The following is a 15,218-nucleotide window of genomic DNA, read 5'->3' as shown; positions in this document are numbered from 1 at the left end:
ACAAAATGTACAAATTAAATTTGCTTTATTACAAAGAACAAATGAGCAGTTCTATGAAGAATCATCTATACCAGCACTAACTTATCTCTATGAAAAGTAGTTGTGGGAAAATCTTGCTTGATCTTGAGGAAGAAGGAAAAAAAAATCAGTGGAATTATTGGAGTGCTCATTTGGTCAAATGCCTCTTGAATCCAGGATGTTTGAGAGAGGTCTTCCTCAGTTTTTCTTTGGCTCTGATGGAGGTGACTCTACCAGCTTGTTGTGGACATGCATCATGCCTGTGGACAAAAAGCAAGACTCAGTAGTTTTTCTATGACTCATGTCTGCTTTGGAAATATTTTTTTCTTAATCAGCTGGAAATATAAAATGTTTTTCTCCCACTTAGCAACTGCATGAGCTGTGATTCAGTGTCTCACCTTTAAAGTACTTCACAGTTTTGACTCGCAGTTCCAGGGTGGCGTCTTCATCGCACACAAAAATGGTCTGTGGGTGCTGCTGGAAGGCAGACACCGTCCACATGTGATTCACACCTTCCTCTATGGCTTTGTACAAAGCAAACGCCTTGTGTGCTCCGGTGATGAGAATCATGACCTGAGGACAAATTGAAAACAGAGAAATAACTCAGCAAGTTCACAAGTTAAGTGATGACCACTGTTCTTGATATTTAGGCACAGCAGCAAAAACACAAACAACAAGGCACGTGGCTGACACTGAGCCAGACTCCCAACCTCTTTGGCATCCATGACAGTGCCCACTCCCACCGTCAGCGCCATGGTGGGGACTTTTGAGAGGTCGCCATCAAAGAATCGGGCATTGGCCATAATGGTGTCCTTCGCCAGTGTCTTCACTCTGGTCCTGGATACCAGACTTGAACCAGGCTCATTAAATGCAATGTGGCCATCAGGTCCAATACCTGACACAGAACAAGAAGAGGGGGTTTAATTGCTTTGCAATCATTTATTACAGGGCAGAAGAAAATAAATGTGTGGCTGACTGGCTGCAGTATTTTCACTATTATCTGTGTGCCCTCCTGACCTCCAACAAACAGCTGAATCCCCCCAGCAGCTGTTATCTTCTTCTCAAAGGCATCACACTCTGCCTGCAGGTCGGCAGCGTTGCCATCGAGGATGTGCGTGTTCTCTGCTTTTATATCTATGTGCTTGAAGAAGTTATTCCACATGAAGGAGTGGTAGCTCTCAGGATGATCTCTGGGAAGTCCTATAAAAGGAGTTTATGACAGTTTCTTATGCAAGACCAGAGCTTGGAAGCGTGCCTCACTCTGTATGCTTAATGGCACAATAGAGAACAATCAGGACCTACCTACATATTCATCCATGTTGAAAGTCTTCACGTACTGGAATGATAGAGCTCCATTTTTGTAGTATTCAATCAGCTTCTTATAACAACCTAAAGGGGTGCCTCCTGAAGACGGGCAGAGAAAGCAACAAAGGAGTGAGAGGAGGAAACGTAGGCTGAACATTAAAATCATGCAAATCTAAATACATGTGCTAAATGCTACATCACAGGGTTGCACGTTGCTCTTACCTGTAGGGAGCCCCAGAGTGAAGTATTTGTTGGGGCCAGGGCTGAACTGTAAAATCTTGTTTCTAATGTACTTTGCTGCCCATTCGCTCGCCTGGTCGTAGTCATTCAGAATGATGAGCTTCATGGTCCTGCAGAAGCCAAAATAGTGAGAAATGAACGCGTTGCTTGTCTAAACAACTTCAGATTCTAAGAAGATCGGCTCAAAACACTCCTTATCAGACTTTAGACTCATCAATAAAAATCAGTCACAAACAGAGCAGTTGGAGCTCCGAGGTTTCCGAGCAAACTCGCAAATCACTCACAGTTTTTACCCACCCGCGCAGTGTCACCAAAACCTCACATTTACTGACCTAAAAAAAGTCTTTAGTTAATGCAGCCAGCGTTACCTTCCACTGTTTCCAGATTTCAGTCCGAGCACACGGATCTGGATGGATCATGTGACTTCTGCTGGAGGCGAACAGCGCGCACCGCGGAAGAGACGAAAACTGAACTTCAAGTCCAAGAGCTGAGAAAACAAAAAGCACCGGGCTGCTCCACAGCGCCCTTTAATGACCAAAAAAAAGCTGTGTCCCAAAGGCCAGTCCTTTTTTTACTTTTACGTGAGAGTTTTGAACGATTATTGTGAGCTTTTAACAAAAAGAATGAGTCTGCTGTTGCACAAACGCCCTCTCAGCTTCCCAGGATCTAAAAGTCTAAACAGTAGCATCTGCACATTATGTCCACTCCAACCTTTCATCATTGCCCAAAATACATTCCCGACCAAACAACAGCTGCCGATGGGTGAAAGAAGCTTTTGAAATATTCGAAAAACTAAGATTGTTTGCAGTTTTTAAAATAACCAATTACGTTTCTGATATTAATGTTAAAATAATAAGCTCTGCATCTTTATGGTGAGGGTTCATTTTAAGGCTCAGACACTCATTAAATTAATCTTATAAATGTTCATGTATAAAAAGTGCTGCTAAAAGGCGTCATTGATTAAAAAAGTTGATGAAAATGAAATGATTTTGGAATACGAAGTCCTGTTTACTTATCTATTGTTGTTTTACCAATTTTCCGCGTTTTTTGAATTGTAATAATCGATTTATTCAGCATGATCATAGACCCAATCTACCTACCCAGTAAGGAGTACTGGTGTGAAAAACAGAGGAGTAAGATCAAAATGTTGATCTCTTTAATTTTTGAAACATTTTTTGAGCTTTTGAATCCATTCCAGGCCTTTTATTTGTCCTTAAATATCCTTAAAGACCGTTGAAACGAGCTACATTTAGATTCAGCATGTGCTGTGCTCTCTGCAGCTTTACAAGTATAAGTGGGTATAGATGTTGGATATGAACTGACTTTTATACAGACACACTGTTGGGTATTTCCATTTTTTCAGTAAACTGGGTATAGAAACACACTCAGAGTGTGTGCTGGTCATGTGTCCTGTGTGGTATGGCTGCATCCATGGGCTCAGAATAAGATAGGAGATAGGCATGAACTCATCCATCACCAGGCAGGATGACAATAGAGAAGCTCAATAACATTGTTTGCTTCATGTAGCATTCCTATTAATCTTGATGAACTTTTATAAACCTCTATGTCTTTTTTGCCCTCCTGTCTGCATCTTTGTCCTTATCTTCTTGTTTCTCTGTAGGGTGACCAGTACAGACACGTTTTCTGTACAGACATCTGTTCTTTATTACTATTATTGTCCTTATTATTTAAATATTATTAATTTGTTTACTCTTATTGTTGCCTGCTGCTAAACTAAACAAATTTCCCCCTGTGGGACAATAAAGAATTTGATTTGAATTGAACTGAATTGAATTTGGTCTATATATTTGTGAGGAGCTGGGCTTCTGTGCTTAGGCTCCTAGAAGAAGTGGAAGAAAATACATTCATGGTTCATTGTTTTGTTTTTATTTTAGAATTTAACTTTCATTGACATGGTTGATATGAACTGTAGAACACTCTTCACATTCTTGCCCACTTCACATTACATCACACTCTTCTTCTACAGAGTATAATGTGCAAAGTTGATAATGGACAATACGAGGTGCCACATTAAACAGCATTTAAAGTATGGTTGATTATTTTAGAATGTGATTAATGGTTTAACACAGACGAATCTTTAGTCAGCAGACTAACAGCTCACAGCTCCTCTCAGTGACCACTGACCTACTGTAACCAGAAGAGGGCAGCAGTGCCAAGGAAGAAGAGATGAGATGAGGGCGATGATGGAGGAACAAGTTGTTTTGCGAAGAGAATATTTTAATTTCTAAATGAGACAGAGTCATTTATTGTGACACCAATGTGGAGGAATTAAACACACAGGTGTCTTTCGACTCCTCTGTAGCTTTCTTCTTGTTTTTAGTTTTAATTTATTTTTTTTTACAATTTCTCTTTTTGTTTTCTTTTTTTTTGTTTAAGGTCAGTTTTTTAGGAAATAATTGAAATTTTATTTGTTTTTATTATTATTATTTGTGAAGAGCAATGATGCTAAAGTTGTACTAGTGTAACAATTTGATATGATATGAAACTATATTTATCCTCCTAGGACCTGGCGTCCACATATGTGGACGTCACATTTTGGGTTGTCTAGACCAAAATACTAAATTTTGCTCTACAAGGGCCTGATAGCCACTTACGAGGACTTTATACTGTTCTATCAAAATTTATAACAAATGTCCTCTTATGTGGATCTCATTTGTCTCAAAACAAAAATCAGATTAACAAAAATCTGGTTATTCTTTGTTTTTGCACTCATCAGGTCCCAATCAGCCCAAATAGCAAAGAAAAGTTAAAAATGCATGCCATGAAAGAGTTCAGGTCTTAGGAGGTTAAATATGCTGTCACATTAATGTTGGGAGCTGTGATGCAGGGTCCCATATTGCATGCAGGTCTGGCACGGATCTGGTGTCAAGCTGTCACTTCTGACTGACTGGTGTCATGGCCGGGTGTATGTCAACCAGATGTGGGCCAGGTCTGGCAATGAGGCACTATTTATGTTCCTATTTTCTTATTTTAGTTAGAAGACCCAAATGCCATGTTGCAATACTATACTGCTATGGTAGCCAACGTTTTAAATGCAGATTTGACAGGTTTGTGAGTGTACACTTTATCCAAAACCTAGTGAGGGTTTACGCACATCTACCACAGGCTGGCTGTAGATCAGGAGGTACAGCAGGTCACCTACTAATTGGAAGGCTAGTGGTTCGATCCCTGGCTCCTCCAGTTTGCATGTCAAGAGTACGAATGTAGTTAGGAAGCACGTCTTGTCATTTCGTCATGTTCCTTTTGCACTATTATGTTCCGGCACATGTTGTTATTACATGGCTTGATTAAGGTACACATTAGGCTGACATCTGGAGCCAGAGCTGAAGCTGGACCAGCACAGGACCACCAGTGTGTCTGCAGCTGGCCCATGTGTGGGCCACCAAAGGGCCATCATTCTTTGCGGTATGTGGGCCATGTGTAGGCACATTGTGTGGGCCAGATCCGGGCAATACCAGTTTTGCTATGTGGGGTGCTGGTATCTTATTTCTGAATAAAAATGTTCCAAAGTGTCACACCTTATTTACCATCCTGCAAACACAGAAACATCCCTCACTCACTTTAGTTAGGATGGATTTTCTCTCGTTTCTCCACACAGTTCTGTACATTTAATTAACATGGACATTCATGTACGCATACCTGATATCTATGTCTGAAATGTTATCTCCTATCTAACTTATTATAATAACATGTAAATTCATATGACAATGGCAATATGGTCTCGAACCTAGAATGTTTATTCCAAACATCTTCAACATGAAAAAATGGCTGATCTTTCTATGAAAGATTTTGGTCTTCTAAAGTGAGATTTATTAATTACTCAGGTAATAGTAGAGTCTGTACTGCACCTTTTAACACTTGATTACAGTGAGTACAGTTGTGACCAAAGTACTGGCACCACTGTTAAAACAATTTTTAACATTTATTTGCTAAAAAAAAAAAAAAAAAAAAAAGGTTTTGAAACTTTTGAATTTCCCATGTTTGTTCTTTGCAACATCATAAGTTGCCCTAACTTAGTTATCTTAAATGAGCTTTACTTAGTTTTTTTTGGCAACAAGTTTGAATAATTTATTTAAAGTTCTGGGAACTAATTTACTAGGTGTAAAAAACAAAAAAACAAAAAACAAAAGAAAAACAACTGCAAAACAAACTTTGTGTCACTGACAACTTTTGTCCACAGCTGTACAGATTTGTTGGAAACAGCTGTTCAATCCATCGTAGGCTGTGTATAAATGAGCTTATCAGTAAGGTGAAACTTAAGTCACATGGTTTCTGGGAAATCATGTGGTGTAGCCATTCTACTTTGACTTTTGTTTTTTTTATTACTCATTTGAAACTCATGTACACTCCTTATACATCTTATATGACATCTCAGTTATTGGGAGCAGATGGGAGGAGTTTGGGAGGAGCAGAGCAACAAAACTTCTTTGTTGCAAAGTCTGTGTGTTTGTAGTGATGTGGAAGGAGTGTTCTCACACCGGCCTGATTGAAGTGCCCAAGAGAAGCACTGATTAAACAGTACAGTGTGGATACGGCTTTACTCCAGTCTTAACCCTAAAGATAGAAACTGAGTTTTCAATTCCAGAAAAATAAGCAACTTTCACTCTAAAGCCTTTACTGTTTGTGTCGCAGCTAAAACCACTTCAAGAATAATACTGGAACAAATTTAGGTTACACTGGATTTTTGACTGCAGACAATCTATATGTGATAGTATTTCATGTTGAAATAAGTTCAGGCTTTGAAATACTGCTATTAAATAGATTAAATGGTGCTATAAGCAATATTTTTTAAATGTAAACAGAATATGGATAAAAATTTTGGTTCATAATTTTTATCGACACATCTTTACCACCAAACTCATTATAACTGGGTCAGCTGGGAGGAGTTTGTGAGGGGCAGACCTTTCATCAAATACTGATATCTGTGCGTGTGTGTACCTGTGTTTTGCCATCCCTAGTTTATCTTCCAAAACTGTAAGAAGATGCATCAGAGCCAGCAAACCTGCAGCAAAGATAATTAATCCTCTACATCATGTGATCTTCAGTCAGTTCTTCTTCCTGACATCATCACCTTGTGTCTGTTTAAGGTGCTGGAAAAGAAATGGGAAAAAGAACCTTGCTGTTCTTTGTCATAACATCCCTCTCTGAGTCGATCTGATACTCACCTCCTCTCACCCTCACCGCCACCACTGTGTGACCGGAGCTCCCGCTCAGGCAGCAGCTCTGATGCCTCCAGGCGTTCCGCTGCAAAAGATGAGGTGTAATGATTTTAAACTGTCATGTGTGCTCCAGACAGACAGCGACATGTTGCTTTTACCCACTGGATTCTGGATTCGGGCTGAAGGCAGAAGCTGGGATCAGGGAGACAGAGGGTGAGACTCTGGCTGAAACACTTTGCTTCTGTTGCTCGATTATTTCCAGTAGTCGACCTCGGGCTGCAGCGCTCTGCCTGTTCAGCTCCAGGAGGCGTTGCTCCACACTGTTTGCACTGAAAGTGTTGAGTGATGTTGCCTAAGCAAAAAAAAAAAAAAAACCCCAACAAAAAACAAGACACACACTGTATTTGAATCATTACTATATCTGAATGAGTAGGCCACCTAAAGGCTCAGCGCAGTTCATTCCTCGACACACCTGTCGCATCACGCTATGAAGGCAGGATAAGAGCAGCCACTACTCCACTTCTAAAAGGTGAGCTCCTCTCAGAGAGCTTCAAACAACACCTTAAATCTCACCTGTTGAGTCAGCTGTTGTTCTTCAGGAGTCCACACATGCTGGCTACACCTCTCTTTACAGCTGGACCCAGACATCCTGCTCTCTGCAGCGCTCTGAGGTGTTACTCTCCCGGTGCTGCTGCAGCTCAACCCTCTTCTCTCATTGCCACTGTCGAGCGATTCTCTGACCCCTGACCCGAGGCCCTTTGCCTGGCTGAGTTGAGCCCTGATAAGATCGGTCTCTCTGCTCAGCTGAGCAATCTCAGCTAGCACTGTGCCCGGAGACCTCTGTGAGCGAAGAGGGTCAGGGGTCAGCGATAGCGAGGAAGCAGAGGGAAGCTGAACTAGGGGCAGACTGTTGAGACTAGAGTCTGAGCTGTGAGCGCGGAGGTCCCCATAGGAGTGCAGGAGATCGACAGCAGGAAGCTGCTGGTGCGGTGGCGCAGGATAAGTTGCTGTGGAAGAACGAGAAACAAAAGTTAGCCGCCTCAAGGTGAATCATTTCTGGGGTGAATATTTGAAATCAGATAATAATTTTGGAAGTGAGAAAGTTACCAGGAACATGCTGAAAGTGGTCCCGCTGTTGAGGTGGTGAGAGGAGGACAGCAGAGGAAACAGGTACTCGCTCAGCACCCGTCGCAGACTGACAGCCTGTATAATATAATATAAACCATGTTCACCATTTACCAAATTCCTCTGGACAGAATATACACAGACAGACTGCACAAACCTGCAACTTTAACCTCAGAGTGTGGGGTTTGGCCACTGTGTTCACTCAGCAGTCCGAGCCCTCCCATCGCCAACACCACTGTGTCCAACTTCCGCTCCAGCTCTGCCGTCCGCTGCTGTAACCCTGCCTGAGAGGCACATCGTCACCAACTCATGATTTATCAGCATAGCTGGACTAACAATAACTTAAGCCCAGTCCCACCTGCAGGGCTGTAGCCTCCTCTCTCAGAGTCATGGTTTCAGCAGTGAGAGCATCAATGAGCCTCTGCTGCTCTTTCAGCTCCTCCTCCAGTTTTCTCTTCTCCTGTGCCTCCTTCTGAGCTTCATCTTCCCTCTAACACATTACAGGCAGACAGTGATTTAAACACATATAGCAGACTGCAAATATTTGCAACAAAGCAAACCTGCGCTAAAATTTAAAAACTGATTCTATTTATTTACAAATGTGAAGACCCCTGAAAAAGATAAGAACTGTGCTTCAGCATATTTACATGAGACTTTCAGCATTAGTGATGCTAAATCAGTAATAGTAACAAACATTTTACAGATCAAGCATTTCTAAAATGTGCTTTTGCTGCTATCTAAAGATTTGAAACTTGGAATTCATGTCTCCTTGCATCCCCATCAATGACATGACTTTTTAAATAAAACCAACATTTAATAAGAAATGAGTGTATCCTATATCCTATAAGATAAGATAACCTTATCTTATAGGATATAAGCTAAAAGATGCAGTGACAATGATAACACGCTCTTATTTTTGTTTATGTGAGTAAAGCCTGCATGGATTATCTTTAGTTTGAATAATAATTTCCAAAAGCTTGTGTGACAAAACCTTTTTTGATATCCGGCAGTACCTTTTTAAGGATGTGCACCAAACGTCCCAGTGTAGAGACCAAGGCCACAGAAAATCCAGTGAGACTTTGTGTCCTGTGCTTTTTGGGACTCTGTGCAGATGTTGCTGCTGTATCAGGGCTCAGTGCAACCAAATCCAGCTCCACCTGACCCACATGCCTGCAGCAGGCCCAGACTGGACTGATCCCCGCTGAGAGAGGCAACAGGGGAGCCGTCCAGCTCTGAACCCTGGGAACCACACTTCCTGGCTCTGCTGGTGTGATTACCGATCCAGTCTGTTCAGCATATAAAAGAAGAACAACACTGATTTTCTGACATGATCTCATCTTCAAACAGAGTATTTCATTTTGGAGAAAATCCATCCCTTGCAGATATTACCTGACGTGCTCTGAGGCGGATCAGGATTAAGAACCTGAGAAACCAGGACTGATGTTTCCTCTCTGAACAGCCACGGTGGCATTGAGAGCTGAAATGACATTAGATAAGTGTTTATGTTCACCTCTAATGCCAGATATATAATAAACGATTTCAAACAAAGTTCATATCAGCTGTGTTTTTTAAGCCGTTTCTTCTGCAAACCACTTTGCAACCAACCTTCTTTTTCAATTTGCCAATTACTTCTATGTGGACGCTGAGTTCGGAATGAAAGTGCTGGGAATCCTTGATTTGAACATTTTAAGGTTCAGGTATTTAATTTGTAACGGTAGTTAGATTTGTTCTCATGAATTGAAGAAACAACAGAAAACAAAAAAGTACAGCAAAAAATACTGACAACAAAACTTAACATAATTTTGGCCATCATATTATCCACAAATGTGACTTTTTAAATATTGTCGTTTTACAGTTTGGGACCAGAAACCTTTGTCCGGGAGGAAGAAAACGATTTTTAATGCGTGAAGGATCATCAAGAAAAATTAAACCAGCTGACCGCTGTAACTGTCTGGTGTACAGAAAATTTCAGCTGTGGTCTCAATCAGCCTTTTAGACCACTTAACGATCTGAGATAGTTTCTGCTCTTTTCAGATAACTATCCAAATCACAACACCAAGGAAAAGGACAAAACAGATTCATTAAAAGCACGGTGAAATAAAACCATCATGGTTTCATCAACGTGGAAACAAAAAAGCCTTCTTAAACACAGGAGCCCCTTTCTGCACACAGCTTCAGTGTTTGCTTTGAAATTCAGCTTTGAATCAAAAGGGAGATATTTATAACACTGAACACTTGCCACATTTTGACTGCACACTGCTAAGTTAGAGGCAGGGTAATGATGCTGTAAAGCATGGCCCGCTTTACCTAAATAAATAAAGAGGGCCACAATTAGTAACCGACACATAGTGTTGTATTAAATGAAACTCAGTAAGAAATTGTCTGGAAATTGCCTCCCCCTGCAGGCCATAACAAAAACTGCACTATCATGGGACCACCTTCTTGCTCCTTTCTTAACCTCAGGCTATCCATGTTTGCACATGGAAGTGTAGGATATCCCAGAACACAGCTGTACCTACAAATATTAATGAGTTTAGATGGATTAATACTTTTCTTGGACCAAAGGTCTCCTGCCTATATGATAAACTGGTAATGGTCAATCTCCAAAAGTTAATTCTGTTCATCTGGACGTAGCGTTTTCAGTGGGAGAAACACTCATCCAAGTGACTTCTTCAGTCTCAGCTGACTGCAGGTTTCCCAAAAGATGGTAATGGTCAGGCTTTGCTTTCCCCTCCAGCACTCAGGAGAAGATACAGGAGTGTAACAGTATGATAATTTGGCTCAGTGATAAAACACCCAGGACTTAATTACCTGCAGCGCAAACACAGCACAGGTTGAGAATAAATGAACGATGTGACATATTTTCAGTGCCTACCAAACAAACCTGAGCACTGCACTGCGATGAGGTGTGCAAGCCAGCAGGTGCAGGTGGAGTGGCTAATTTCGGAACAAACATTGATGGAGCTTCTCCTTCGCACTTCACACAGACACATTTACTCTGCTGGAGAATATTCAGGCAGAGCAGGATGTGCTGCCACTTTTTAAAACATAATTTGCTCGACCAGAGTTCTGCTGAGCAAACACGCAGCTCATTTAAACACACCTGAATTATCCTGATGTTTCAGCCCTCTGCTGGGGTCCAATTAAAGGTAATAAATTAGAAAACGTTCTCTTCAGTGTCCGCTGTTCTCACTTTATGGCTATTAAACATCACAAATAGTTTAATTATATTTGTTTCCTAAATGCCTACTCACTTTCTACAGAATTTATTATCACCACACTGTGAGACCTGGATTTAATAAATATGGGAAGGACACCAGGTTTTATGCATGTAGTGTACCAAATGCCTACTACCTGAAATCTAAATCTTTGGCTGTGTCTGTCCATCCAGTGTTCTCCTTGCTTCAGTCAGAAGTTAGAGCACACATCGCCGGCTCCTGCTGTCCAAATTTGTTTGGTTGTGTGCCGGTTTTCACAGAGGGGCCAGCGTCAGTGCATCACTACATGCTGCATTTCGGTTTGCTGGTTAGTAGCAGCAGCAGCTACGCTCAGATGATCAAGCTAAATTTCTGACACTGTCACAGTTTTATTCCACACCACACACTGTGATGCAGGACCAGGACTGAATTATAGGAACTGAGGTGAGATGACAAAGCTTTGAGAGCAGCTCCATGAAAATATAAAAATATCAGTGTTATCCTTCAGCCTCTTAGTAGCTGCACATATAGAAAAAAATTCAAAATCCTGCATCACCTCAGTCTCAAGTGACAAGACTTGGCATCAGACCTTGAGGTCAAGGTTACGAAGATGCAAACTTTTTCGAGACTTGTACTAGATGTATCTATGGTATCAATTTGAAAATACAACATTGCTTCGTTTTCAAGTTATTGTATTTGCAAACCTGGGCGTCCATGGCACGCAGGCAGGTGGCAAGGTCAAGGTGGGATCCTTGACCTTTAAACAGGAAACAAACAGAAGATAACTGACTGAAGATGAGCTCGAGCATGATCACAGACAGTGAAGCACAGAAGACAGAAGCACATGAAGGGATATAATCTGTCTAATTAAGAAGCAGAAACCACTGTGAGTCTATTTCAACCTCGTTAGTTTAATATTAAAGCGACAGCAGGTGCAAAATTACAAAACTCTGAAGCAGGGAATGGCTTGGCAGACCGTTGTTCTCTCCTGATCCCTCCTGACGGATTTTTGTCTACCTCTGATTTTCTTTGTGTCCATCCCACCAATTCCGGTGGTCTCGGGCAAATGCCAGTTCAATAAAGTGAGAAATTTCAGAGATGAATTCTTCTGCGTCTCTTTCCGTTATACGTGTGATGTCTTATCCTTCATATTTTGTTCTGACATGTGTTTGTAAGCCACCATGGCATTTTCTGGCCACACACTGAGTTTGTTTCCTCAATTTGGCTCTTATCAAATTTACAAGGGGATAAAACTAAACTGAGACTAAAGTTAAACTGAAATAACAATGCTTCTCTTTACTCTGTGTTGCCTCTGAAGTATAAAACCCAGTGGGAAACATAATCAGGTTCATCTGCAACAATCCAGCATCACTCAGCGTGAAACTAAAGGTGACTGTCTTAAAAACAAGAACCAGATTTTTTTTGCTTTCCAGGAGTTCTGTTATCCTCGCTTATTGTGGATGCAAAGACCTGATACAGCCGTTTGTAAGACAACACATTTATGGTTATTCCTGACATACAAAGTGTGCAACAGACACATTACATAGTTATTTATGATGTGCAGTAATGAGGAAAAGGACAGAATTTCTTCTGAATTTCCACTTTCATTGATTTCCACCCGTGATATTTCATTTCCCAACATTTTCACGTGGAACAGTTTAACAGACCCATAATACTATCATATAAACTGCAATATTGAATAAAACAAGGAGTCAAACGAAAAACAAACAAACCAAAAATGGTTTTAAATCCTGATTTGTATCAGCTACCTGTTAACCTATATTAGTTCCTTTCAGATTAATGAAAGTTTCCTTTAGTTGTTGTTCTAACTCTCTGATCAATACAATCGATAGAACTCCACACTGTAAAATCTAATTAGTTCCCAGAACTCAAATTATGGAAACTTGTTGCCTCAAAAAAATTGAGTAAAGCTTAGCTAAAAATGACTAAGTTAGGACAACTTATTTACTTTGAGTACTCTGTACAAGCTCATTTGTTCCCAGAACTCAAAAAAATTGGATCAAGTTTACGTAAGATGACCAAGTTAGGGCAACTTACTCATTTTGAGTACACTGTACAGCCTTGTTAGTTCCCAGAACTCAAAAAAATTATGGAAACTCGTTGCCTCAAAAAAACTAAGTAAAGCTTACTTAAGATGACTGTTAGGACAACTTATACATTGCAAGTCTGCAGTATTAACAATAACTTGATATTTCTGACTGTACAATACTAATTGTTTACCTACTGACAAACATGTTAAGTTCAACTAAATGAAAAAACAATTTGTGGTAACCTGAATATGATTAAAAATAATTAACAACAATTTTTGTAATGATGTTAAAATGAGCCCAACTTTTATTTTCAAACACAACAAAGTACAACAGCCAACATACTGGACACTGTTCTGCTGAACAACAAACAATTATATTGCCATCACTGTTATAATCTTACAATGAAACAAAGTCTCAGATGTAATTATTCTGAAAATAAGTTTAGGTCTACCACAGTTTGTTTTGTACTTACATTACTTATATAATCAAAATAAAATATTTATTGTTCTGTCACAAGTGCAGTCTCCAATTTAAACAACACATTTGTTTTCCATTCCAACACATGAGCTGGAATGTTGTATTATTTTAAGAATGGCTCGTTTCCAGTCCAGGCATTACTGCCTGAATGACTGTCATGGATCGAGGTGATCCAAATGTAGGTGCAGAAGAAAGTCTTTAACTTCCCTTAAGTACAGTGGCAGTGGATGTGGGTTGGAGATGCAATGAGCTTGAACCTGCAGGCGACCATCTTCACTGACGGAGGACTCATCTCTCCTGTTGTCCTGCAAGCAAACAATCATATTTTTTGGAACATGAACTTAATTGCTTTCTTAAAACATTTTTTTCTGCATTTGGTATAGAACAGACTCCAATTTAGACAATCTCAGGCTCCCTCCCCACCGGAGAGGTGACATTCAATGTCCCAAATTGTCAGTCTGGATAGCGTGACCACCACCCAACACACAATAATGTCATGAAAGCATCATGACTAAAGGGCTATGCAAACATGGCCAATAACTTTCATTCTAATGATGTGCAAAAGGATTTTGGGCACAAAACAGATTTTGCTGTTAGAAAACTTGCAGACTTCACTATATACAGTGTAGACCCTCTAAACTAAGTTTGGGGGATGTGATCTTTCAAGAAATGCAGACCAAACTGTTGTTGTTTGTTTACTTACACAGCATGTCTTGTAGAATTAACTGTGGTCACCAGCAACAGCATAGTGCAGTCATATCTCAAGTCTAATAACAGAAGACAGGAAAAGATCAGTAAAGAAACAACTTCCCCAAACCAAAGCACAAATAAAACAATAAGTAAAACAGGCTGATCTAAAGTATGATTAAAGTTCAGCCTGATTAATATAAATGTCACTGACAGTTGCTAATATATTGGAAAACCAAAACACTTACCACTGAGTTGATGTCTTTCTGTCCAACAGCAGGAGTGCTGGTCCCGAGCCTCAAAGACAGTAAGAAGCCAGCAGAGGGAGAAAAAACAGAACATTTTTCAGAAACTGATTTGATCCTTAATGGCTGTGCAATCATTGTAACATAGAGTTTGCTTATGTTGTTAAATAAAGGCTAGATTTGACATTAATAGATGCCACAGATGTTCTAAAGCTGCCACAAAGCATGAAAGAAAATAGACGTCTCCGAAAACGTCGGAGCATTTTTGCAAATATGTGATGTCTTGATAAATCGAGCAGATATTTGAGCATTACATAGCTGCATGTCGCCTGAAAATATCTTAAAAGTATATTTTGTGACCCAGAAAAAGTAATAAGTTTTTCAGCGGCGCTCCTCCGCCATTGCCGCGCTTACAAGTACGCACAGGCTCCGACAACCGCAGCGACAAATGCGATCCTCCTTTTCCCCAGACTACCCTTTCTGGGTCACAAAATAACCTTTTAAGATATTTTCAGGAGACAATGTAGCTATGTAATGCTCAAATATCTACTTAATTTATCAAAATATCACATATTTGCAAAAGTGCTTCCACATTTTCGGAGAGCTCTGTTATCCACCCCCACATCCCACACCTACCTACCCCACCCTAACGGCTGCACCTCCCGAAGAATTTTGTCTGGGCTCTTATCTCAC

The 15,218-nt window shown here is 40.4% G+C and overlaps 1 protein-coding gene and 1 pseudogene across 3 annotated transcripts; both read right to left on the bottom strand.

Annotated features, from left to right (window-relative positions):
- Positions 1 to 8: 8 nt before the first annotated feature.
- gnpda1 (glucosamine-6-phosphate deaminase 1) lies at positions 9 to 2,066 on the bottom strand. 3 transcript variants are annotated; one of them, XM_003445956.5, is made up of 7 exons: positions 1,932 to 2,066; positions 1,546 to 1,673; positions 1,321 to 1,422; positions 1,036 to 1,218; positions 729 to 913; positions 417 to 591; positions 9 to 278 (listed from the first exon to the last, which is right to left on the bottom strand). In XM_003445956.5, exons 2-7 carry the CDS (start codon positions 1,667 to 1,669, stop codon positions 217 to 219), a joined length of 831 nt encoding a protein of 276 aa, XP_003446004.1. In that variant the 5' UTR covers positions 1,670 to 1,673; positions 1,932 to 2,066; the 3' UTR covers positions 9 to 216. The 3 variants fall into 3 exon arrangements, with proteins under 3 accessions (XP_003446004.1, XP_005467900.1, XP_005467898.1); XM_005467843.4 differs by having other exon boundaries at positions 1,848 to 2,045; XM_005467841.4 differs by having other exon boundaries at positions 1,896 to 2,045.
- Positions 2,067 to 6,147: 4,081 nt separating this feature from the next.
- Positions 6,148 to 11,878, bottom strand: LOC109205029 (spindle and centriole-associated protein 1-like; annotated as a pseudogene).
- Positions 11,879 to 15,218: the final 3,340 nt, after the last annotated feature.

Source organism: Oreochromis niloticus, linkage group LG2 (assembly GCF_001858045.2).
Source record: "Oreochromis niloticus isolate F11D_XX linkage group LG2, O_niloticus_UMD_NMBU, whole genome shotgun sequence".
Lineage (NCBI taxonomy): Eukaryota > Metazoa > Chordata > Actinopteri > Cichliformes > Cichlidae > Oreochromis > Oreochromis niloticus.
This window is presented reverse-complemented; position numbering and strand designations above follow the sequence as displayed.